Source organism: Sapajus apella, unplaced genomic scaffold (assembly GCF_009761245.1).
Source record: "Sapajus apella isolate SASKATOON/1434 unplaced genomic scaffold, GSC_monkey_1.0 scaffold94, whole genome shotgun sequence".
NCBI lineage: Eukaryota > Metazoa > Chordata > Mammalia > Primates > Cebidae > Sapajus > Sapajus apella.
Genome location: NW_022437034.1, coordinates 1,739,599 through 1,763,603, shown reverse-complemented (window position 1 = coordinate 1,763,603; position 24,005 = coordinate 1,739,599). Strand labels below are relative to the sequence as shown.

Genomic DNA, 24,005 nt, shown 5'->3' with positions numbered 1-24,005 from the left:
AACAGGGAAGCTGGGGGAATTGTCCTGGGGGTGCGTGGATAGGGCACCAACTCTGAGGCTGTGGGATGGAGGGACAGGTGTCTTTCTCTGGCAGTTGGCTACGCCCTACCTTCTCCCCAGTGCCCGCCTATTAAGTGAATCACAGGCCAGCACACCCATGAGTCCTCACACCTGCCTGGCTGCTGGTTCAGGCCTGGTCCTTGTGTCTGATGAGGTCACGCATGTTGATCCTCCCAGAAAACCAGTAGGACCCAGCTGCTCGCACCCTCTGACTGGCAGACCAGCCTGTGCAAAGGCCAAGCTGGACGTGGCCTGAGCTCTGGGTCCTGCAAGAGGAAGTGAGTGGCCTGGGGCCCTCCCTGCAGGCTTCCTAGCAGCCTGGGTCCTGGGGGAGAAGGATGCTGGAGGGGGATGTCTGGGTGGGCCCCTGGCTGGCAGGCGGGCACTTCATGACACTGCATCTTCCCCAGGCTCAGGCCCTTTTGTGAGCAGCAGACCAGCCTGGGGGCTGGCAGCAGGACACCTGTGTCTGCATGCTGAAGAAGATGGGTGAGGCCGTGGCCAGAGTAGCAAGGAAGGTCAACGAGACGGTGGAGAGCGGCTCTGATACTCTGGGTGAGTGAGGGCAGGGCTTTTCCCAACTTCCCTGGAAGCAGTTGTGAGATCAGCTTAGAAATGAAATAGAAAGAGATGAAAGACACAAGCATCAGTGTGCAACCTCATCCTGAGGATGTGTTTTGTGGAACTTTCATTGTAACAGTGTGTAGTTTGTGTAAGACATTTCTTACTGTGGGTCCTGGTCAAAGAGGTTTGAAAACCACTGAGTGATGGAACCTGCCTGCTTGTTCTTTGACTGCTGATGACCTAGTGTGTGTGCCCTTGGACCAGGTGAAAATACAGAGCTGGTCCTGGCTAAGTAGCATCTGTGTGCCTCGCCCTGTGCTGGGCGCCTCCTGAATGTTATCTTGTTAAAGCTTCACAGGCTCCCTGGGGTGAATGATGCTTGCTGGGCATGGCTAGCCTCGGTAATTGCGTGAAGAAGGGTGGAGACGACAAAATGGGTTTCTTTGAGGTTACTCAGCCGAGAGACCCCTTTACACTCCACTATTTTTTCTTGAATTGTGTCATATATATTATTTGCTTTGAATTGGCCAGGGCATTTTATTCCTTCAGTCACCCCAACACTCCCAAGCATTTAGGCAAACGATCCCATGTAATTAAATTCAGCAGATATTTATTGACCGTCCACCAAGTGCAAGGGGCAGCAGGGGATGCAGTGCAGTTACCTGTGTGTGTGTGCCTATGTGTGGGTGCTTGTGTTCAAGTGTGTGTGCGCATGTGTGTGTGTGTGCGTGGGTGCATGTGTCTCACCCCTGGAGTGCAGGCACCGCTGTAGAGGACTGGAGCACAGTCCTGCCTTGGGGATGATCTTGCAGATAGGCAGGCAGAATTGAAGTTAGGTACATGGAGAGGAATTTCACAGGCAGGTAGGGGTGTGCGTGTGTGTGTGTGTGTGTGTGTGTGTGTCTGTCTGTCTGTCTGTCTGTCTCACAAAGGATTGCTTCCTTCCGTGGTGGTTACTGCCTCAGCAAAGTCACAGAGAGAATGCCTTTCCAGTTTCTGCAAGCAGCTGCTCACCAGGTGTGTCTGGACTGCACAGCTTTCTCTGAGACAGAGAGAGGCGGTCTAGGAAATGGAGAGATTCTCAGCCTTCAGGATGTGCTTGATCACTGCTTCTTCCAGGAAGCCCTCCGCCTTACCTCATCCACCTTTGCTCCCATCCTCCTCTGTATCACCCATTCAGCATCTGTAGAGGGCAGGGACTCTGTGGTTGGTTGCGTCCCCCTACCCTGCCCCGCCCCCGAGCCCAGAGCAGTGTCAGGCACTTTGTAAACGGGTGGAAACGTTTCCTGAGCTTAACTAACGTGAGAGGCATTTCCTTTCTCAGCAGGCTCACTGAAGATTGTCATTGGTATTGGAGGGAGGCCTTTGCAAGAAGCCTTAAGCTAGTGAGCTGATGATGACTGTGAGCCCTCAGTGAAGGAATTCTGGAATTCCGTACTGGGCGGTAATATGGTTGTTCAAGGCTCTCCACTGAGACTGCGGTTGAGAGCTAGGCTTTGAGTCACATGGGCCTGGATTTGAATCCCTACTCTGCCAGCCAATTACCTGGTACTGTAGCAGATTGCTTAATCTCTCAGAGCCTCAGTGTCTTCATCTGTAAAATTGGAATGGTAATTGTGTCTATCTCATCAAGGTAATTAAGAGTAATTGGATTGTCTGTAAGGTGTTTGGTATGCAGGGAACTCAGTAAATGGCAGCTATTATTTTTAATTTTTGCTCATTCCCAAAAGCTGGTGGGACCTAAGTCCTTCCCGTCGCAAATGCACCTTCTCTGGGTGTCAGCCAGCCAGGCCTGTGCTGGGTGTGCTTCTCACTGCTTTCCAATGGAGGGTTCAGTGCAAATCGACAGATCTCCGTGGTGAGTAACGCGTACCCCTGCTTCAAAATGTCACAGGGGGCTGGGCATGGTGGCCCATGGCTGTAATCTCAGCACTTTGGGAGGCCGAAGCAGGTCGGCCAATTGCTTGGGGCAGGAGTTCAAGACCAGCCTGGCCAACTTACTAAAACATACTAAAAATTCAAAGTTAGCTGGGAGTGGTGGTACACGCCTGTAATCCCAGCTACTTGGGAGGCTGAGGCAGGAGAATCACTTGAACCCAGGAAGTGGGGGTTGCAGTGAGCCAAGATCTTGCCACTGCACTCCAGCTTGGGTGACAGAGCGAGGCTCCATCTAAAAACTAACTAAATAAATAAAAGTGTCATGGGAGAGGGACACAGCGGCTCCACTTCATTCAGATATGGTAAGAGTAGAGAGGTGGAGGGGCAGGAAAACTGAATTCCCCCCAGGGGCATCAGGGAAGCTGCTTAGGGAGTGGGTGCTGTTTGAGAGAGGATGTTTCGGGAGATAGTCACTCCAGGCAGTGGCGGAGGTGTGCCTGAGTTGGAGAGGCCCTGCCCAGTTGCCACAGCAGCACTGGGCAGGTGGTGAGGGATGGTGCCCGGCAGGCGGAGAGCCTGGAAGGCCGTGTTGAGAAACCCCTGAACTTCAACCTCTGTGGACTGGAGATTGGAAGGTCAGGTGCCTCTGCAAGGCAGGGCACATTTCTGTGAGCTGAAGAGTGGGTACCTTGCATCAGGTGAAGTGTGCAGGGTGGCTAGGAGGGGGCATGCTGCGATCAGCTCCCCTGCACTGCCTGGGGACCATACCCACCAAGGAACCCAAGCAGTCCTCTGGCTACCCTGCCAGACCACTGCCATGCCTGGGATTGGAACCCTGACTGTCTGGCACCAGAGCCTGGGCCCTGTTTCCACCATGCAGCCCTGGGGTGGGTACAGATGTTTGGTGATTGCCAGGGTCATGAGTGCTGTGAAGCTCTAGTCAAGTTGGGAGAAGCTTTAGCCATGGTGATCTTGCTTGAAGCTCAAGACTTTCATGTGGAGGGGACTGGGTCTTGAAGTCGTGATTGAATAACAGGGAACCTTTGTACCTATGCAGTGGCCAGAGAAGAAGCAAAATTTCCAACTGGGCCATAGTGGGCACCTGTAATCCTGACCCTTAGAAAATGGAGCTGATCAGGTTCATACAATCTAAGGGGGCTGGGTCAAAGCAGTTATCATGTATTGAGTATACCAGTTGCTTGGTGGCTCCCAGGAATGTGTGCAGTACAGTCCTGGACCTGAGAACAGCCCACCACCCACAAGACAGTCTCCCGAGAGCAGTGACACACAGGCTCCATGCTAAGGTGTGTCGGACGGAACACAGGTTGTCCTAATTCAGAGGTGGGAGATATTGCTGGGTATTGAAGTAACTGTATGGTTCTCATGTAAAATACCTAAGAATCTGAAGCATCTGAAACACCTAGCACCAGAAAATTGCTTAAATAAATTTGGTTACAGCTATACGATGCTTTTTTTGTTTGTTTTGGTTTGTTTTTTGTGTTTTTTTTTTGTTTTTGAGACAGAGTCTTGGTTGCCCTGTCACCCAGGCTGGAGTGCTGTGGAGCCATCTTGGCTCATGAAGCTTCCCTCTCCCGGGTTCAAGTGATTCTCCTGCTTCATCCTCCTGAATGACTGGGATTGCAGGTGTGTGCCACCATGCCTGGTTAACTTTTGTATTTCTTTTAGTAGAGATGGGGTTTCGCCCTGTTGGCCAAACTGGTCTCGAACTCCTGGCCTCAAGTGATCCACCCGCCCAGCCGCCTAAAGTGCTGGGATTATAGGTGTGAGCCACTGCGCTCGATCTGTACGATGCTAATTATATAGCCATCAATGATAGTGCGTAACATTTCATTGTATGATTGAATAAAGACTGGCACAATCTCATATATAACGTGAATCGGAAAAAATCAAGACTGCCAAACCATATGTAGAGTAAGGTACTAATTATGTTAAACTTGTGCATGTAGGTAGGAAAGAAAATGGAAGGAAATCAACCAATATGCAAATGGGAGTTAGAAAATACTATTTTGCATCTCCTTGAACTCCCAACCTCAGGTGATCCGCCCGCCTGGGCCTCCACAGTGCTTGGGTTACAGGCGTGAGCCACCACGCCCCTTTGCATTTTCTAAATGTTCTGTCATGAACCTATTACTCTTAAAATTAGAGAATAGATTTTAGGGAAAGGACCACCTGCCACTATGGAAATAAAGCACACGTCCCGACAACAGCTGAGAGTTCAGGGGTAGCTCGTTGTCAAAGCCCAGGCCGCTGGGAGAGGCACAGCCATCCCTGGCTTTTCCCTTCCTCCTGGGCTCCCTCCTAGGATGGCTCTCCAGAGCCACAGGCGCTGCTGCAGAGTGGGAGATCTCCTGTAGAGACTGGGCTGAGGAGCTCAGTTACAGGCTTGCTCTCACCTTACTCAGGCAGGTGACCCTGGTAAGCACTTCTCACGCTCCCCCAGCGTTCCTGGGGCACCTCTGGCTAGAACTGGAGCCAGCCCTGCTTCCTCCTGTAACCCGAGGCGAGGATGCCAGCCCTTCTCACTCCACTCCAGGCTTCATCCCCAGAGAGGTGGGCTCCTTTCCATTTGGCCCCTGAGAGGCCCTCAGCTTGAGTTGAAGCTGCTTTCCTCCCAGCCCCTCCGCCCCCCTCAGCATCATCTTTTGGAGGCTTCTAAGGAGCAGGCAGAGTTGCAAACTGTGCACCAGAGGTAGCCTCCCTCCCCTAAGCCAGGCTCTTTCCCTGCCCTTTTTCTATCTGGGCTTCCATGGGTCCTAGACCCCCAAGGGACTTCCATCTGTCCCCACCCTTCCCTCCGGCCTGTGGTCGTGGGGCCAGGCTTCCCTGCATCCTGCTCCTCTCTGGGTCTTAGGCTCCTAGCTCTGATGTGTGCATGGGGGCTGGCTTTTCTTTTCTTTTTTTTTTTTTTGAGATGGAGTTTCGCTCTTGTTGCCCAGGCTGGAGTGCAATGGCATGATCTTGGCTCACCACAACCTCTGCCTCCCGGGTTCAAGTGATTCTCCTGCCTCAGCATCCTCAGTAGCTGGGATTATAGGCAGGCACCACCACGCCTGGCTAGTTTTTTGTATTTTTAGTAGAGACAGGGTTTCTCCATGTTGGTCAGGCTGGTCTCGAAATCCCAACCTCAGGTGATCCAGGAGGCTGGCTTTTAAAGAATGATCATGACTGCAGTAGGGTTTAAAAAGGCCTGGGAGCCTTTCCTCAGGCCTTTTCAAATACTCCCCAATACTCTCCACACACATCCCTGTGAGCCCCCAAGCACCTAGTATACAGCAAGTACTCAATACATGCTAACTGCTTGTATTTTTGGTAAACCCTGTCTCTACCAAAAATAAAATTTAAAAGATTAGCCAGATGCAGCGGCACGCACCTGTAGTGTCAGCTACTTTGGGAGGCTGAGGCAAGAGGACTGCATGACCCCTGGAGGTTGAGGCTGCAGTGAGCCGTGATCAAGCCACTGCACTCCAGCCTGAGTGAAAAAAAGTCCTATTTAGAAAATCTGATATAATATACTCTACTTTTTCTTTAGATCCAATAAATCTTTTGTGTCTTACTGAAAAAAAAATCTGATTTAAGGGAATAATCTTATTGCTTTTTTATGTTCTATTTTTAATTTTTTATTCTTTAATCATTTTAGAAACAGGGTCTTGCACTGTCGTCAAGGCTGGAGTGCAGTGGCACAATCATGGTTCCCTGCAGCCTTGAATTCCTGGGCTCAAGTGATCCTCCCACCTCAGCCTCCCAAATAGTTGAAACTACAGGCACTTGTTACTACACGGGCTAATTTTTAAAATGTTTTGTAGAGAGGGGGTCTCATATGTTGCCTAGGCTAGGCTCAAACTCCTGACCTCAAGCTATCCTCTTTTCTCAGCGTATACTTGCTTTTAAAACTGTACTGCTTTTTCTTTTTTTTGAGATGGAGTGTCGCTCTGTTGCCTTAGGCTGGAGTACAGTGGTGTGATCTCTGCTCACTGCAACCTCCACCTCCCAGGTTTAAGCGATTCTCCTGCCTCAGACTCCCAAGTAGCTGGGATTACAGGCGCGTGCCACCACATCTGGCTAATTTTTTGTATTTTTAGTAGAGATGGGGTTTCATCATGTTGGACAGGCTGGTCTTGAACCCCTGGCCTCAAGTGATCCAACCCCCTCAGTCTCCCAAAGTGCTGGGATTATAGGCTTGAGCCACTGCACCTGGCCTGCTTTTTCTATAACAGGACATTCTTAGGGGTTTGAGTCTGTTGTTCCTGCTGACTCTAGCTCACAGTAGGTTATTCTGAGTTGACTTTATGTAATAATTTGAACCCTGTGCTCCTGTCTGGTGGACTATCATCTGTGTAATCCTGGGTTGCGGGCTGTGTCCTCTGAATGGGTCGTGTTTGCTTTGGTCAGGTGCCTGAGTGTGACCAGCCTAGAAGCACATCTTCTGTTAATGTCTCAGCCCTAAGGGCTTCTGTATGTGTATTAAGGGATGTAAATATTCAAATCCTAGATATGAACAGGTCTGTGATTTCAGAATCTTAGTGGAGATTTTTGTTTAAAAATTCACTGCCTAGGCAAAGATGAAACTGCTTTTTGTCTTATCGAGTAGTAGACTTTTATTATTTTATTTTTTATTATTAAGTAGTAGATTTTCTTTTTCTCTGGTTTACCCCTTCACTAAAGGTAGTCCTTCAAAATCCCAGATTTCTGCAGGAGTCTTGGTGTTTAAGCCTTAGTCCCTTGGTCCCCCAGACTATCCTACCTACCCTTATCTTCCAATTTCTCTAATTTTTTTTTTTTTTTTTAATGAGATGGAGTCTCCCTCTGTCACCCAGATTGGAGTGCAGTTGCATGATCTCGGCTCATTGCAACCTCCACTTCCAGGGTTCAAGCGATTCTTCTGCCTCAGCCTCCCCAGTAGCTGGGACTACGGTGCCTGACACCGCACCCAGCTAATTTTTGTATATTTAGTAGAGACAGGGTTTAACCATGTTGATCAGGCTGGTCTTGAACTCCTGACCTCAAGCGATCCACCTGCCTTGGCCTCCCAAAGTGCTGGGATTTGACCTCAAGTGATCCACCTGCCTTGGCCTTCCAAAGTGCTGGGATTACAGGTGTGAGCCATTGAGCCCAGACTCAGATTCTTTTTTTTTGATCTTTTGGACTTCCTTTTTTTTTTTTTTTTTTTTTTTTGAGACGGAGTCTTTCTCTGTTGCCCAGGCTAGAGTGCAGTGGTGTAAATCTTGGCTCACTACAACCTCTGTCTCCCGGGTTCAAGTGATTCTCCTGCCTCAGCCTCCTGAGTAGCTGGGATTACAGGCATGCACCACCACGCCCAGCTAATTTTTGTATATTTAGTAGAGACAGGGTTTCACCATGTTGGTCAGGCTGGTCTCAAACTCCTGACCTCGTGATCTGCCAGCCTCAGCCTCCCAAAGTGCTGGCATTACGGGTGTGAGCCACTGCACCTGGCCAACTTGCTCTTATTAAATGCCAGGGATTGTAGCAAACAATTTGCTGGTTTTGACTCATTTAATCCCCCATGATAACCCTGTGACAAAGGTGATGTTAATACCCCCATTTTACAGATGAGGAAACAAAGGTGTGAGTAGCATCTTTTAGCCAGTGTCTGTGTGTGTATGGTATGTGTGTGTGCGCTTTTTTTTTTTTTTTTTTGAGACAGAGTCTCCTGTGGTTCCAGGAGCCCCACAGATACCAATATTCAAGGATACTCAAGTCCCTTATATAAAGTGGTATAGAATTTGCATGTAACCTACACACATCCTTTTGAATACTTTAAGTCATTTCTTTTTTTTTTTTTTTTTTTTTTTTTTTTTTTGAGACGGAGTTTCACTCATGTTACCCAGGCTGGAGTGCAATGGCGCGATCTCGGCTCACTGCAACCTCCGCCTCCCAGGTTCAGGCAATTCTCCTGCCTCAGCCTCCTGAGTAGCTGGGATTACAGGCACGCGCCACCATGCCCAGCTAATTTTTTGTAGTTTAGTAGAGACGGGGTTTCACCATGTTGACCAGGATGGTCTCGATCTCTTGACCTCGTGATCCACCCGCCTCGGCCTCCCAAAGTGCTGGGATTACAGGCTTGAGCCACCGCGCCCGGCCCTACTTTAAGTCATTTCTAGATTACTTACAATACATGATACAATGTAAATGCTATATAAATAGTTGTATTGCTTTTTAAAATTTGTATTACTTATTTTCAAATATTTTCTGTGTTTGGTTGAATTTATGGATACAAATCCCACAGATATAGAGAGCCAACTGTATATATTAAGTGTATGTTTGACTATGAAAAACGGCCACACTCTTTTCCAAAGTGATTGAGAGCTCCAATTGCTTCACATCCTTTTCAACACTCAATATGGTGTTTAATTATATACATTCTTTAGGGTGTGTGTGTCTCATTATAGTTTGATTTATTTTTCTTTTTCATTTAGTTTTAATTTACAGTTCTCTGATGATGAATGAAGTTGAACACCTTTTTTTTTTTGAGCCAGAGTTTCGCTTCTTCTTGCCTAGGCTGGAGTGCAGTGGCGTGATCTCAGCTCACTGCCATCTCCGCCCTCCGGGTTCAAGTGATTCTCCTGCCTCAGTCTCCCAAGTAGCTGGGATTACAGGTACTTGGCACCATACCCAGCTAATTTTTATATTTTTAGTAGAGATGGGGTTTCACCATGTTGGCCAGGATGGTCTCGAATTCCTGACCTCAGGTGATCTGCCCGCCTTGGCCTCCCAAAGTGCTGGGATTACAGGCGTGAGCCACCACACCCGGCCGATGTTGAACAACTTTTCATGTGCTTGCTGGCCATCCATTCATCTTTGATGAAATCTCTATTCACATCTTTTGCCCATTAAAAAAATTGGGTTTTCTTTCTTTTTAGTTTTGTTTTTTAGAGGTGGGGTCTTGGTATGTTGCCCAGGCTGGAGTGCAGTGGCTGTTCACAGGTGCAATCATTGCACACTGCAGCCTGGAACTCCTGGGCTCAAGAGATCCTCCTGTTTCAGCTTCCAGAGTAGCCGGAACTATAGGTGCATGCCACCTGCCTGGCTCACATTTTAAATTTTGATGAAATTTAATTTATCATTTTTTCTGCTATAGATGGTACTTTTGTTACTGTATGTGAGAAGTCTTTGGCTAACCCAAGGTCACAAAGATTTTCTTCTATCAGGATCATTTGAGTATCGGTTAAGCATACAGATTCCTGGACCCTACTCTAGAGCTTTAAAAGTTGAATGTTACCAGTGGGCCTGGGGATCTGCATTTTAGCATGAACTGTGTCTGATTCTTTTCTGCCTTGTATTTTGAGAGTCACTGGCGTAATTACTGGTTACAATTTGGAGCTTCCTGTCCTGGTGGCTGCTGTGGGGTGGGTCAGGGGCATTGCCTGCCTGGGCTCTGGATGTGCATGTGGGAGATGATGAATGAATACGGACATGGATGTGAGGTGCTCCTGCGGAGGGACCTGAGCAGCTAGGCTGGGAGCTGTGGAATCTAATGGAGACCAAGGCTAGTGGGAGGGGTGTGTCCGCCTTTCCTTCCCGCCCAGGCCCGCCTGCGCTTTGGCCGAGCGCTTGCCTCCTTCTGTACTGGCCAGCAGATGGCGACCGGTCACCGGCTAAGCCGAGCACCGGAAGCCGAGCCTCGGGGCCTGGCCAGGCTCTTGCTGGGTGTGGACTCCAGGGTCCTGACCAGGGCTCCACTCCCTTCCTGTGTTTACATTCCTGTCCAACCCCTGCAGGGACCTGATGTTGCAGCCCCTTTCTAGAACAAGAGTACTCAGGAAGCACTTAATATATACTCACTGAATCAGAACCTTGTCTTTTTTTGGTTCAGAAACTGCCACTGGATCCTTTTTCAAAAAACACACGTTGAGCAGCTGCTGTGTGTGCCCTGCCTGCAGGGTAGTGCATGTGCCCGGGAGTGCCCAGTCTGGAGGGGAGGTAGGCATCTCTCTAGCACACTCTTATACTGAGAGGAGGCAGCCAGGGACTGGAGTGGCTGGCAGCAGCTTTTCTGGCCTGGTGGGGTGGTGGTCTTGGCCCTCACTGGGGCTTGTTGACCTGTAGTTCCTGGCCCAGAGCTGAGGCTGGCGCCTGGTAGGGGTGAGGGGAGCGTGTTTTGCTGTGAGGTCTCCTGGCCTGGCGAGTCCTGAGGGTCAGCCCGGCACAGTCCAGCTCTGAGAGCAGGGAGGAGGCAGTGGGCTCTCACACCGCGGCCCCCAGATGGCCGGGGCTGCCTGGCTGTGTTTGCCACGAGGGCTGAGCCTTCGGTCTGTCATTCTTGGCTCCCTGCCTCTCCAGGGAAGCAGGTGGGAATCTGCCAGGCAGGGGAGGGGGCTAGAGGTCCCCAATGCAGGGTCTGTGCTGCTCTCCCAAGGGGACCGAGTTCCCCTGTAAGGAGACAGACCTTTCCCAACCCTGCCTCCTCCGTGGTGTGCTGTGGAGTGGGGTGACTTGGAGACTTCTGCCTAGCATGCCACCGCTAGATGTGCACTCTGGATTGGGGGTCCTGGGAGGCAGAGAATGACCCTTCTCCGTCTCCGCTTCTGTGATCCCTGGGAAGGGGGAGGGCTTTTTTCCCTTGAGGGCTCTGCACCTATATGAAAGGAAGGCTTTGTATCGCCAGGCAGGCACTTCTCCACCTTGACACTTTTGCATTTTCAGCGGGGTACTTCTTTGTGGTGGGGGCTGTCCTGTGCTTTGTAAGATGTTTAGCAACATCCTAGTCTCTACCCACTTGAGGCTAGCTGTCTTAGTCCATTTAGGGCCCTATAGCAAAATGTAAACAGCAGAGATTTATTTCTTACAATTCTGGAGGCTGGGAAGTCCAAGGTCAAGGCAATGGCAGGCTCAGTGTTTGGTGAGGGTCTGCTACCTGGTTCATTAATGAACATCTGTTAATGGCACCTGTTAATGGCAGAGTATCACCCCGTAGGGTGATGTTCTCAAGAACAAGTCAAGCTCCACCCTTTCCTTACTTACTGTGTGGCTTTGAGCAAGTTCTTTTTTTTTTTTTGAGACGGAGTTTCGCTCTTGTTACCCAGGCTGGAGGGCAATGGCGCGATCTCGGCTCACCGCAACCTCCGCCTCCTGGGTTCAGGCAATTCTCCTGCCTCAGCCTCCTGAGTAGCTGGGACTACAGGCACGCGCCACCATGCCCAGCTAATTTTTTGTATTTTTAGTAGAGACGGGGTTTCACCATGTTGACCAGGATGGTCTTGATCTCTTGACCTCGTGATCCACCAGCCTCGGCCTCCCAAAATGCTGGGATTACAGGCTTGAGCCACCGCGCCCGGCCAAGTTCTTAACTTCTCTGGGCTTTTGTTTCCTTATCTGCAAAAAGGGACTGATTGCTGCTTTCTTTGCTGGAAGATCTCAGGGCCTGCCCAGGGCTCTTGGCCACATGGCCTCCTCCACTGGGACCAGCTGTGGTCCCTTTAGAGCCATCGGTGGCCACACTGTTAGCATCATCCTGGCTGCTGTTTTTATTCCCTTTTGTATGAATATGTTTGTGTGAGTCATCAGTTAAATTAAAATAATTTAATATCCCAAATTGTTGACTGTGTGTCACTTGATTGTGTTCTGTGCGGGGTGATTTGCTTTTGATTTTAATTGAATATGGGCTTCTTTTCTTCTTACTGGCTTGCCAGGAAGGAGATTTTATTTTATTTTTTTGGAGAGTCTCAAAGCCCATGATAGCACATGCAGTTGTCACCTTGTCATTAGACAAGGGGTCATTAGAATAAATGTAATTCAGGGGTCCTTTCTCTCCTCCAGGGATGACAGAGCAAAAGCACATCTTTGCCACACATTCTCAAATAAAAACAATATTTTTGCATCCTCATAGTAGCAGCTCTTATCTACTGAGCACAAACTACCTGCCAGGCGCTGTGCTAAGAGCCTTGCAGACATTTTATTTCATGCCCAGAGGATCCTGTTGTCCTCATTGTGTATTCAAATACTGTAAAATTTGCATTTTAAAGTACACAATGCAATGTTTTTTAATATATTCACAAGATTGTATAACCATCACCTCTGTCTAATTCTAAGCCATTTTCATCACTCAAAAAAGGAACCCCGTACCTGTGAGCAGTCCTTTTCCATTGCCTGATCTCCTCCTAGCCCCAGGCCATTACCAGTCAACTTTCTGTCTCTACAGATTTGAGTGGTTCCCCGCCCCCCATCTCAGAAGATGCCCCTTCCTGAAGTGCCTTTCTGCCCTTCTCTTCGTGACTACCCACCCGGGCCCAGCAGCGGTGCTATTGTGGTGGGACTTTCTGGACATGTGGTTCTCAGTGAGCTCTTTCTCCTGTGCCCTTTTCTCTATAAGGGGCATGAGACAAGAAACAGGCACAGAAACACTGCTCTAGAGATCAGGAGTTAAACACCCAAAAAATCCCCCAAAGACCTGAAAGTGGTTGTCCCTGAGGGAGGGGATTTGTCAAGAGGGAGCAGGTCTGGCTGCTTTTTGTCTTAAGCCTTTTAGAGCTAGCCAGCTCTGCAAGCACTGCAACAAACAGCTTTGTTAAGGTGATGCCTAATTGTCCCTAGCAATGCACTGCACGGTCCCTTGATGAGCAGTTGTTTTGCTTGCTGACTGTGTCTTGTGTGTCCCTACTTTGGAGAATGAGTAGCATTTCAGAGTCTGGCAGCCCAAGTCACAGGGGTTCCTCTTTGGCAGAGGACTGCCTGGAGAGCCTTTGTTTAGTAGAATCACGTGATCAGAGGATGTCTGGCCTGGTTGAGACACCAAATCACCTACTCCAAACCCTCATTCTATAGATGAGGGGACAAGGCCCATGAAAAAGTCATGTCTCTGAGCCCCCCTGGCTGATAGTGGAGGGGTTGGGACAAGAATTTGGCCTCCTGAGTTACAGCCCAGGGCGGCCTCCACACCGACGATCACGTGTGCCTCTGAGCACCAGAAGCATGAACAAAGCAAGAGAAGAGGGTGAAGAGACTCTGTCCTAAAATAGTCTGCTCAGAGGGGAAGCAGGAGGCAGCCGGGGCACAAAAAATTTCCATGAGTGAGTAAACCTCACATCCTTAGGGAGGCAGGAGCAGCCAGCACTCTGTTACTGTCATCATCACCCCATTATCATAATCAGTCCAGGAAGCAGCCACAACTGGAGGAGGCCTCGCCCCTCTATGCCAGTGATTCTCCAGCTAAAACACAGATGTCTGGGCCCTACCCCCAGAGTTTCTGACTCTATGGGTCTGGGGTGATGCCTGAGGATGTGCATTTCTAACAAGTTCTGGTGCGATGCTGATACTGTGGGTCTGGGAACCCCCCTTGGCGAACCACTACACTGAACTAGCCCTTGCTACTCAGTGTGGTCCTTGGACCTGCTGGGTGGAAAGGCAGACTTTTAGGCCCCATCCAGACCTGTGGCATCAGAATCTGTGCGTTGGCAGTGTCCCCAGGTGGCACTCTTTAGTTTGAGAGGTGATGGTATGGTGCAGAGTTCTATAGGCTGCACATTAGAATCACCCGGCAGCTTTTACCCTCCCTCCCATTCCCAAGCCCCAGCCCCCACTAATTAAACTGGACTCTCTAGGAGGGAGACTAAGGCATCAAGAGTCTGTAGAGCTCCCAAGGTGCCTCCCGGTTGTAGCCAAGTCCTAGAGTCCACAATGGTAGCTGTGAGGGGCCTTGGAGATGATGAGTTGCAATTTACCAAGATTTGAAAACTAAGGGCATAAGGACCCAAGGTCCCACAGCCAGTAAGTGACAAATCCAGGCTCCTGATACCCTGACGACTCTTTCACCAGCTCTCTCAACTCTAAGTCTTCTTTTATATAGCTCCATGGGAACTGCAATATACCAGTGTTCCCGGGGAACCCATTGTAAATCATGGAAGATCTATCTGCTCATTGGAAACCCACCATCTCCTATTCTGTTTCAGCATGGCAGGCTATCCGGAATGCGGGTTACATATTCTAGGGAGGCAGTGTAGTATGGTGGTTAAAGCCCAGCTCTACAGCTTACTAACCAAGTTAGTAAGCTGTGTCTTGATTCCTGACTCTGTGTCTTGATTCCTCCTCTATACGACAGGAATAGTAATAATAGTGCCTATCCCGTGGATTATCTGAGGTGAGGAGTTCAAGATCAGCCTGGCCAAGATGGTGAAACTGAGTCTCTACTAAAAATACAAAAATTAGTCGGACGTGGTGGTGCATGCCTGTAGTCCCAGCTACTCAAGGGGCTGAGGCAGGAGAATCACTTGAATCCAGGAGGTGGCGGTTGCAGTGAGCCAGGATCACACCACTGCACTCCAGCCTGGGTGACAGAGGGAGACTCCATCTCAAAAAATAAAAATAAAAATTAGTGTCCATCTCTTGGGGGATATTGTAGGGGTTAACTGAGTTACTGCATGACAATGCTGAGGTCACTAATTGCAGGTAGCAGGCACTTTGTAAATGTTTTTTATTATTTCATTAACTGGTTGACCTTGAATAAGTCATGTGACTGTGGTTTTTTTTTTTTTTGTTTTTGTTTTTAATTTCTTTTTTAAAGATGGGATTTCACCATGATGGCCAGGCTGGTCTTGAACTCCTGACTTCAGGTGATCCACCCACCTCGGCCTCCCAAAGTGCTAGGATTACAGGCATGAGCCACTGTGCCCCGCCGTCATATGACTTTGAACACTTTAACTTCTCCGAGACTCAGTTTCCTTAACTGTTAAGCAGGGGTAAGCATAGTAGTGACCTATTTGCAGGGTGGTTGTGAGGAGTAGAGGGAATTAAAGGTCTGCAGCCCCAGCACAGCTCCTGGAACATACCTGGTATTAGTCAGTGGTGGCTGCAGTTATGTGTTAGAGACTCAATGCCTGCACAGGAGAAAGTTCTGGCCAGGCCAGAGTGTGAGTTCAATTGGTCCTGCTCCTCTCACAGGAGCAGCCAGAACCGTGGGGACTGAAGTTTCTGGAGATGTTTTCGCCTGGAGAAAAGTTGATGGTATTCTGTGGTTCCCATCAGCTGGGGGATAAGAAGATAGAGGGTTAACAAGTAAAGAGTTTCAGTTTCGGAAGATGCAAAAGTCCTGGAGATTGGTTGATTGCACAACAATATAAATATACTTTAAGCAATTGAACCGTACATTTAAAAATGGTTAAGAGGTACAATTTAAAAAATACTTAATTTTTAAACAGAAGGTTCACAGCAAAATTGAGAGTTAAGAGTAGAGATTTTCCAGTATACTCCCCCATGCCCGCAAACATGCATAGCCTTCTCCAGGATCAACATCCTCCACCAGAGGGGCATTTTTACTCCAATTGGCGAACCTACATTGGTGCATCATTGTCACCCAAAGTCCATCTTCACCTTAGAATTCACTCCTGGTGTTGCACAGCTTGAGATTAATGTACACAGATTAATGTACAATGACACGTGTCTGCCACCTGTCATTTTCACTGCCTGAGAATCCTCAGTGCTAATCCCTTGCCACCAATAAAATGCTAATTTTTCTTTTTTTGAGATGGAGTTTTGCTCCTGTTGCCCAGACTGGAGTGCAATGGTGTGATCTTGGCTCACCACAACTTCCGCCTCCCAGGTTCAAGCGATTCTCCTGCCTCAACCTCCCGAGTAGCTGGGATTATAGGTGTGCACCACCACACCTGGCTAATTTTTATACTTAAGAGCAGAGATGGGGGGTCTCTTCATGTTGGTCAGGCTGGTCTCGAACTCCCAACCTCAGGTGATCCGCCTGCCTCAGCCACCCAAAGTGTTGGGATTATAGGCCTGAGCCACTGTGCCTGGCCGCTAAATTTTTTTTTAGCAGTTTTTAAAAGGAGGATTTATTTGACAAGTTTCACTTAGTGCAATATACCTAAAAGAAAGTCACAATACAATGAAAGATCTAAATCATGGCCTCAGAATTTCATACAAACACCAAGACTAAAATTCTAAAGTGCTGGTATTGCATCTCAAATTTTTCCCATTAACTTAAAAAAAAAAAAACCTTAAACTTACGTGCCTTACAGGTTATTAAATGAAACTAGAATGAACAAACTTGCCAGATGTTTCCAGACACAGCTCCTATATTGAGTTTAAAAAAAAAAAAAACCACGTCTTTCAACATGAATCCTAATGGTGTTCAGTGTAATGTGGCAAGGGTAATATTGAACACAATTCAACTTCTTTCACCTAAATACACTTACTGCTTAAGAGCATCCTATCACAGAACTAACTTGAGAAAAGCTGGAACTTAACAGTTATAGTTTACTCAGCTTCACTGTTACATCCTGGATGAGTATTGTGTTCAAACATATTGAGCCTTAAGTCTTCATAACAATCCTGATTTCTACTTAGAGAGTAAGCATAAATCACAAGCTTGTATTGCAGGAACTGTTAACGTTGTTTTTTTTTTTTTTGAAGTTGACCAAGAGTCAGTGATTAGAATGGATCAATTACATTTCCCATCCACCACTCATACACTCATATGGGACGCGTTAGATATTCCTCCCATTCCGTTCACGCCCATAGGTGCATGGCTTCCTCGACTGTAGTTGCTGCTATTCATTGCTCCTTGGCTACCTATGCGGTGGTTGATTGAAAATCACTGGAGTTTTCTTATAAAACTTGGTCATATCACTTGCTAAGTTTTTATGTTATGTATATTTTACCATAATTAAAAAGAAAATGTTTACGATGTCCTTTGTCATCATTTATGTAAAGGATTGCCATGCAGAAGAGAGGGCAGCAGGACTGGTGAGTGGTGGAGGGTGGCAGTTATTAACACAGTTTGTGAAAGAACTCTCTAACAGTTAAACTCATTCTATGGAAGGATGAGTGAGCCCCTCATCACCAGTGTTCAAGGAGAACTCTATGACCTCAGATGGAGACATGGAGAGAATATAGGCCTTAGATTGGAGGCTGTGTTACTTGGTGTTTCCCAAGTTTGCCTATTGATAAGAATCACCTGGAGATATTGTTAAAAACAAATTTCCTGGCACCATCCCAGATCCACTGAGATAGAATGTCTAGGGGAGGGTGCAATGACCAGCTTCTTCAGATGATTCTTTTTTTTGAGACAGGGTCTCACTCTATTGCCCAGGCTGGAGTGCAGTGGCACAATCATGGCTCACTGCAGCCCTGACTTCCCAGGCTCAAGCAGTCTTCCCACCTCGGCCTCCTGAGTGGCTGGAACTACAGGTGCACACCACCATGACTGGCTAATTTTTAATTTTTTTAGAGACAGGGTCTCACTATGTTGCCCAGGCTGGTCTTAAACTTCTTGGCCCAAGCAATCCTCCCACCTCAGTCTCCTAAAGTACTAGGTAGGATTACAGGCGTGAGCCACTGTGCCTCCAGTTGATTCTAACTCGGAAGTTTGGCAAATGTGGGCCAAATGACCCGCGGTCTCCTAACCCTAAGATTCCATGGAGAAAGCTTCTCAGTGGGAGTGGGTCACACTGGCCGCAGAGTTCCTCCAGTAGCCTTGGGAGCCTTACTTGTTGGCTAGGTCACAAGCCCATGTGCCTACTGGCCTGAGTCCCTGACACCCTCGCCTCTGGGCTCTGTGACTTGGTTGGCAGGGGAGTCCCTCTACTTCCCACTCTTGGGCCCTGTCACCAGGCCCACTTCTTGTGAGCGGCTGGCAGGAGTCAAAGTTCTGTATTTCTAAGTCACCATGCAAGCTCAACCCGGCGCTCCCGACTTCCGACTGAATGTTTTTCTCACTTCCTGGATTTTGCTCCTTCTGCCCTTGTTCTGCCCACTGGTTACCTTTCGTTAGGCATTCATTAGAATTAATGAGATAAGCTTTAATAAAAGACCCAAGTCATTTGAATACAAGCCTTGTTTATTAACAGAAAGTCCTGTTCTAATTAGAGGTTTGGGGACATGCAGTTTGGTCTTCTTGCCATAGTAATTATAATTAGGAGGATTATCACGCTTTGTGTTTATTGTACTGCTACCGCCTCCCCCAGGGATCTTTCTGTTCCCTGCTACAGCCCAGGTGTCAGCGGCTGGGGCTGCTGGGGGAAGGGATGCTGGAATCTAGCTGCTGTCTACATGGTACTGGAGGAGGCTGGCATTGTCCCTTGTAGCTAATCACCCACCACGCTATTCCTCATCCCTGTCAGGGTCTGTGGACATGCACCACCATGATGATGCTCATCATTTAGCACTAAATGATTCCAATGACAAGAGCCTTCCTCTCTGAGCATTCATGCAGCAAGGGCAAGGCTCTGGGAACTTGTAGGAGAAGGCAGAGCTCAAGTGGGGAGTCCCAGAGGGGTGAGAGTCCTTTGCTTGTGCCATGGCTCACTCCTGAGTTCCCTTCCCTCTATTCTTTTTGTCTGTTGAGCTCTCATCCATCCGCCTGAATCTAGGGTGACCCTAAACATCCCAATCTGCCAGTGACTGAGAAGGGATTCCCCAGGATGCAGGACTCTCAGTGCTAAAATCAGGCAAGTCCTGCTTAAACTACCCTACTGTTCACCCTGCTTGGATCTTTGGTCTTGAAGCTTTGCATTCAGATTATTTGATCCTATCCCTCCAGCACCATGTAGACAGCAGCTAGGCTCCAGAATGCCTTTCCCTAGCAGCCCCAGCCGCTGACCCCTGGGCTGTAGCAGGGAATAGAAAGGTCCCTGGGGGAGGTGGTAGCAGTACAATAAACACAAGGCATGTTACTCCTCCTAAGTATAATTATTATTGCAAGAGGCCAAATGACCATGGACAGTTTACCTATCAACACGGGCCTCATTCTGCTGCTGTGGAGGTAACTCAGGCTATTAAAGGAATTAAATGAGTTAATATAGAAAAAGCCCCTAGAACTGTGTCTGGCACACAGCAAATACTCAGTGCTGTTAGCTGTGTTTTAATTAATTAATTAATTAATTAATTTATTGAGATTGAGTCTCACACTGTTGCCCAGGCTGGAGTATAGTGGTGCAATCTCTGCTCACTGCAACCTCTGCTTCCTGGGTTCAAGCAATCCTTCTGCCTCAGCCTCCTGAGTAGCTGGGATTATAGGCACATGCCACCATGCCCAGCTACTTTTTTTATTTTTAGTAGAGATGGGGTTTTATCACATTGGCCAGGCTGGTCTTGAACTCCTGACCTCAGGTGATCCACCTGCCTCAGCCTTCCAAAGTGCTGGGATTACAGGCATGAGCCATGACGCCTGGTCCTGTGTTTATTAACTTGAATGGAACCTTTGAGATTACCAGCTCAGCCTCTGTCTGATTTAGGAATTCTCTCTGTGGAGACCCTGCTTGATCATGCTCCATGAAGCAGTCCTCACGTCCTCACCCAGGACCTTTTCTTTATACCTTGGTGAACTATACACTGTCTGTGCTGAGAACCTATAGAGAATGGGACCTTCTTCATGATATCCCACAGCCACTTGAGGGCAGCTCTCTCCCATCTACAGCCTGGATCTTCTCTTCCCTGGGTGGAGCCCCCCTTCCCTAGTGGGACCTGGCTCCCAGTCACATTTTGGCTGTGTTCTCTGGCGGCAGTGCTGTCTGTTCCTATAAACTCAGGGCCCAGCATTGAACTTGGCTCAGCTCATGGGGCTTTTTCCTTCTGCAAACAGGTATAGCGGGTATAGATGGTACCCAACCTCTGAATTAGACCTGCAGAGGAATTTCCTGAGAACAAAAGGTGACTGGCTTATGCAGAAAGCTGTTGGCCCCTTTCCCCAGAGGGATTGAGGGCTCTGAACTGACAGGGTCTTACAAGAGTTTGTAGTCAAGACCTCGGTTTCCCATGGTGGAGCTCAGCATAGACCCTTTCTCTGGCCTGGCCTAGAGGCAGGCACCTGGGCATGTTTTTGACTCAAGGGGGCAGTAGAGTGGAATGGTTAGGACCCCTGGCTTCCTGGTCCCCCTAACCTGGGTCCAGATCTCCTTCTCCTCCTCACTTCCAGCTGTATGACCTTGGGCAAGTCACTTTATTACAGTTTCCTGTGTGCAGAGAGGGGACAGTTTGTACTTATAAAGCACATGTGAAATAGTAAATGGTGTTGTTTGTGGTTATTATGCCCATCCCCTGTGTGTGGCATCCAGTATATTGCTCCAGGGGTACAGATGGGAACATGACTGGGCAAGGTTGAGATTTGCTCTGGGATGTCTTGTACCTGGGTCCCCATTTTCTTGTCCCAGGACCATGGAGAACTTTTCTGGAGATGATGGACCTCTCCTCCCAGCGGGGGTGAGAGTCCAAGTGCTGTGTCAGGGCTGGTGATGGGGCTGGGATAAGGGGTGTTTGCATCACATCCCAGCAGGGCCCTTCTGTGGAACTCCTGTATGGCCTTTGCCTTCGGTGGCAGCCGGGCTGTTCTGGGTAAGAGCTTGGTGGTGCACCCCTCTCACACACATCCCAGCCTCTGGTGGGCAGTGTAGGGGTCACATAATGGAGGGAACAGATGGAATCTCTGGGGACAAAAAAAAGCCATATGTAAGTCACAGGATACAGTGCAGATCAGTGCCTGGCACACAGGAGGGCCTTGGTAGCTATCTGTGGAGAGTGAATGAAAGAAGCAGGTGTTGTGGGCGACATTCCAGGCCCTCAGCATCCTCTAGTGTTAGAGAAGTGTGGTCTTGCGATGTGCCAGTTGGCCAGATGAAGCTGCAGAGGGCTTGTATGTTGCTTGTTTTTTTTTGCGTGTGTATGTTTTTTGTTTTGTTTTGTTTTTTTGAGATGGAGTTTCCCTCTGTCGCCCAGGCTGGAGTACAGTGTCGTGATCTTGGCTCACTGCAACCTGCGCCTCCCGGGCTCAAGTGATTCTCCCGCCCCAGCCTCCCAAGTGACTGGGATTACAGGCATGCACCACCACACCCAGCTAATTTTTGTATTTTTAGTAGAGATGGGGTTTTACCATGTTGGCCAGACTGGTCTCGAACTCCTGACCTCAAGTGATCCACCCACCTCGGCCTCCCAAGGTGCTGGGATTACAGGCGTGAGCTGCTGTGCCTGGCCCTTGTATGTTGCTTAAATCAGAGACTGGAAGGGTGGGTGGTGTGAGGCTGGGATGGTGTGTGGATGGCCCAGGTGGTTGGAATGAGACTGTGGGCTGGGCATTTCTGGGCTGCTCTACTCCAGAAACACAGGCTGCTTTGAGGACCCTCGGAAATAACTGGCATGGCTTTATGGCTTTATGGCGTCTTCCTCTGTTGTAAGCACTTTCCCTCCCCACTGTGGGGAGTGGTGGTGCCTGAAAGCTTATTTTTACAACTCTGCCCTAGCCCCATGCAGAGTTCCTGTGTTTCTTCGGTCTGTATTTCCCTGTTTCCCTCATTGACGAACAGCTGGCTGCCCTCAATTTATCTGAATTTGTGAGGTTGTTTTTTCCAATAAAAGTTAATTTTAGCACTTCAGGAACATGAGGCAGGTGGATCACTTGAGGCGAGGAATTCGAGACCAGCCTGGGCAGCATGATGAAGCACTGTCTCTACTAAAAATACAAAAATTATCCGGGCATGGTGGTGTGCCCCTGTAGTCCCAGCTACTCGGGAGGCTGAGGTGGGAGAATAGCTTGAGCCCGCAAGGTGAAGTTTGCAGTGAGCCGAGATTGCACCACTGCACTCCAGCCTGGGCGGCAGAGCGAGATCCTGTCTCAAAAAAATAGCTAACTTTATGATAAATTAATTTTTTATTTTGAAAGTAAAGTATCTCTATATACAGATACTTGGCAAATGGTTTTATATAAATATAGAACGGTATTTTACTTACTTTGTATAAAGTAAACAACCGTGAGGGCTATACTTTAGTAGCAAATTGCTCAAATTCTTTGAAATAACCACTGTAAGCTGCGATCATGCCACTGCACTCCAGCCTGGGTAACAGAGCGAGACCCTGTCTCAATAACCAAAACAAAACAAAAACAAATATCTTTGTGAATTTTTCTACTTTTTAAAAATATTGGTTAGATACATTTTCCATTATGCTTATCTGTCTATATTTTATATTGTTGTTAGGAATAGGATCTTTAAAAACTGTATTTTTTTACTGGTGCATAGAAATATTATTGCCTTTCTCATGCTTATTTGATTAGTCACTATGCTGAGACCATTTTAATTTATGTTGTTTGTTAGATGACTGCTTTGGGTTTCTGAGGTCATACAGCCATTTCATATGCACCTAAGAATCATTTTGTCTGTTTTCAATGTCTGCTTTCTGTTTAATTGGCCAGACTTGACTTTTTTCTTTTCTTTTCTTTTCTTTTCTTTTCTTTTCTTTTCTTTTCTTTTCTTTTCTTTTCTTTTCTTTTCTTTCTTTTCTTTTTTCAGACAAGGTCTTGCTATCACTTGGGCTGGAGCTCAGAGGCTCACGGCAGCCTTGACCTCCTGGGTTCAAGCGATCCTCCCACCTCAACCCCCCAAGTAGCTGCGACTACAGGCACACACAACAATGCCCAGCTAGTTTCACAGTTTTTAGTAGGGTCTCACTATGTTGCCCAGGCTGGTCTCAAACTCCTGGGCTCAAACAATCCTTCCACCTTAGTCTCCCAAATTACTGCAGACATGAGCCACCATGCCCGGGCTGGCAAGATCTTTCATGATGATATTCAGGGATACTGGTGATGAAAGGCATCCTTACTTTGCTCTTTGTTTTAAAGGGAAAGCTTCTTCTATTACCTTGATGTTGCTCCTGGAATGTGTGATGAGATCTGTCTACTCCTACCCAAAGGGGCTGGTGTAATTCACAACGACCCCAACAAAACTTCTTTCCAAGCCCTTCACATGTCTGTCACAAAGCACTAGAGGGCTTGTTGTTTGGAAGTATCACGCTTTTTAGGATCCCCAGCTTGCCCCAAACTCTGAGCCCACAGTGCCTGTTTGCTTTCAGCTCAGCCCTTGCTCTCTCTCTTCTGAAAGCCTGACTTTTGGGAACTTGATCCTCTCCGGCAGGACTTAGCACTCTCTCCTGCCACCCCCACCTACTGATAGAAGAGCTGGTACTTGACATTGGACAGCCACAGGGCTGGGTTACCAAGTGTAGTCCTGGACTAGAGGAGATATTAACAACACCCCTTATAGGCTGCCTGGCAGAGGAGCCCTGTGGACTGTCAGTCATCTGGACTTTGGCCCTTTACCCACCAGTCCCTTCCCCTCCCCCATCCCAAACTACCTCTGTGAGGTCAACTGGAACCTCTGCCTTGCCTATGAGCCTGCTGGACTTCTGGTATTATGCTCTGGGGTGGGAGGTCTTCCCAGTCCACTGGGAAAACAGCACAAAAAGGGGTTAATACAATACAGGGTGAAGAGGTCTCATTCGCATTATATGAGGCTCAGCTCCTGAAGCAACTGACTGTTTAGGACAGTCAGAGAAGGCTTCATGGAGGAGGTGACATTTGAGCTGGGTCTTGGAGCAAGAGTAGAAGTTCTATGAGGCAGATGAGGGAGAAAGACTTCAATTGAGATTATTTCCATGCATTTTGTATTATGGTTGCTGTTAGGAATAGAATCTTTTAAAACCATATTTTATTGTTGGCATATAGGAATATTAGTGAGTTTTGCATATTTATTTTGGAG

General features: G+C 48.1%; 1 protein-coding gene across 6 annotated transcripts in view; it reads left to right on the top strand.

Annotated features, from left to right (window-relative positions):
• LRRC20 (leucine rich repeat containing 20) overlaps positions 1-24,005 on the top strand; it is a 66,128-nt gene that overhangs the window by 5,774 nt on the left and 36,349 nt on the right. For 4 of the 6 annotated variants that reach the window (XM_032256234.1, XM_032256236.1, XM_032256237.1 and 1 more), the window contains exon 2: positions 471-615. The exons of 1 other annotated variant lie outside the window; for it this stretch is intronic. In XM_032256234.1, coding sequence (XP_032112125.1) covers positions 534-615 — 82 coding nt within the window. In that variant the 5' untranslated portion in view covers positions 471-533. Of the gene's footprint in view, positions 1-470; positions 616-13,792; positions 13,799-24,005 lie in introns of those variants that run through there. One more of the 6 variants, XM_032256240.1, reaches the window with a different exon arrangement.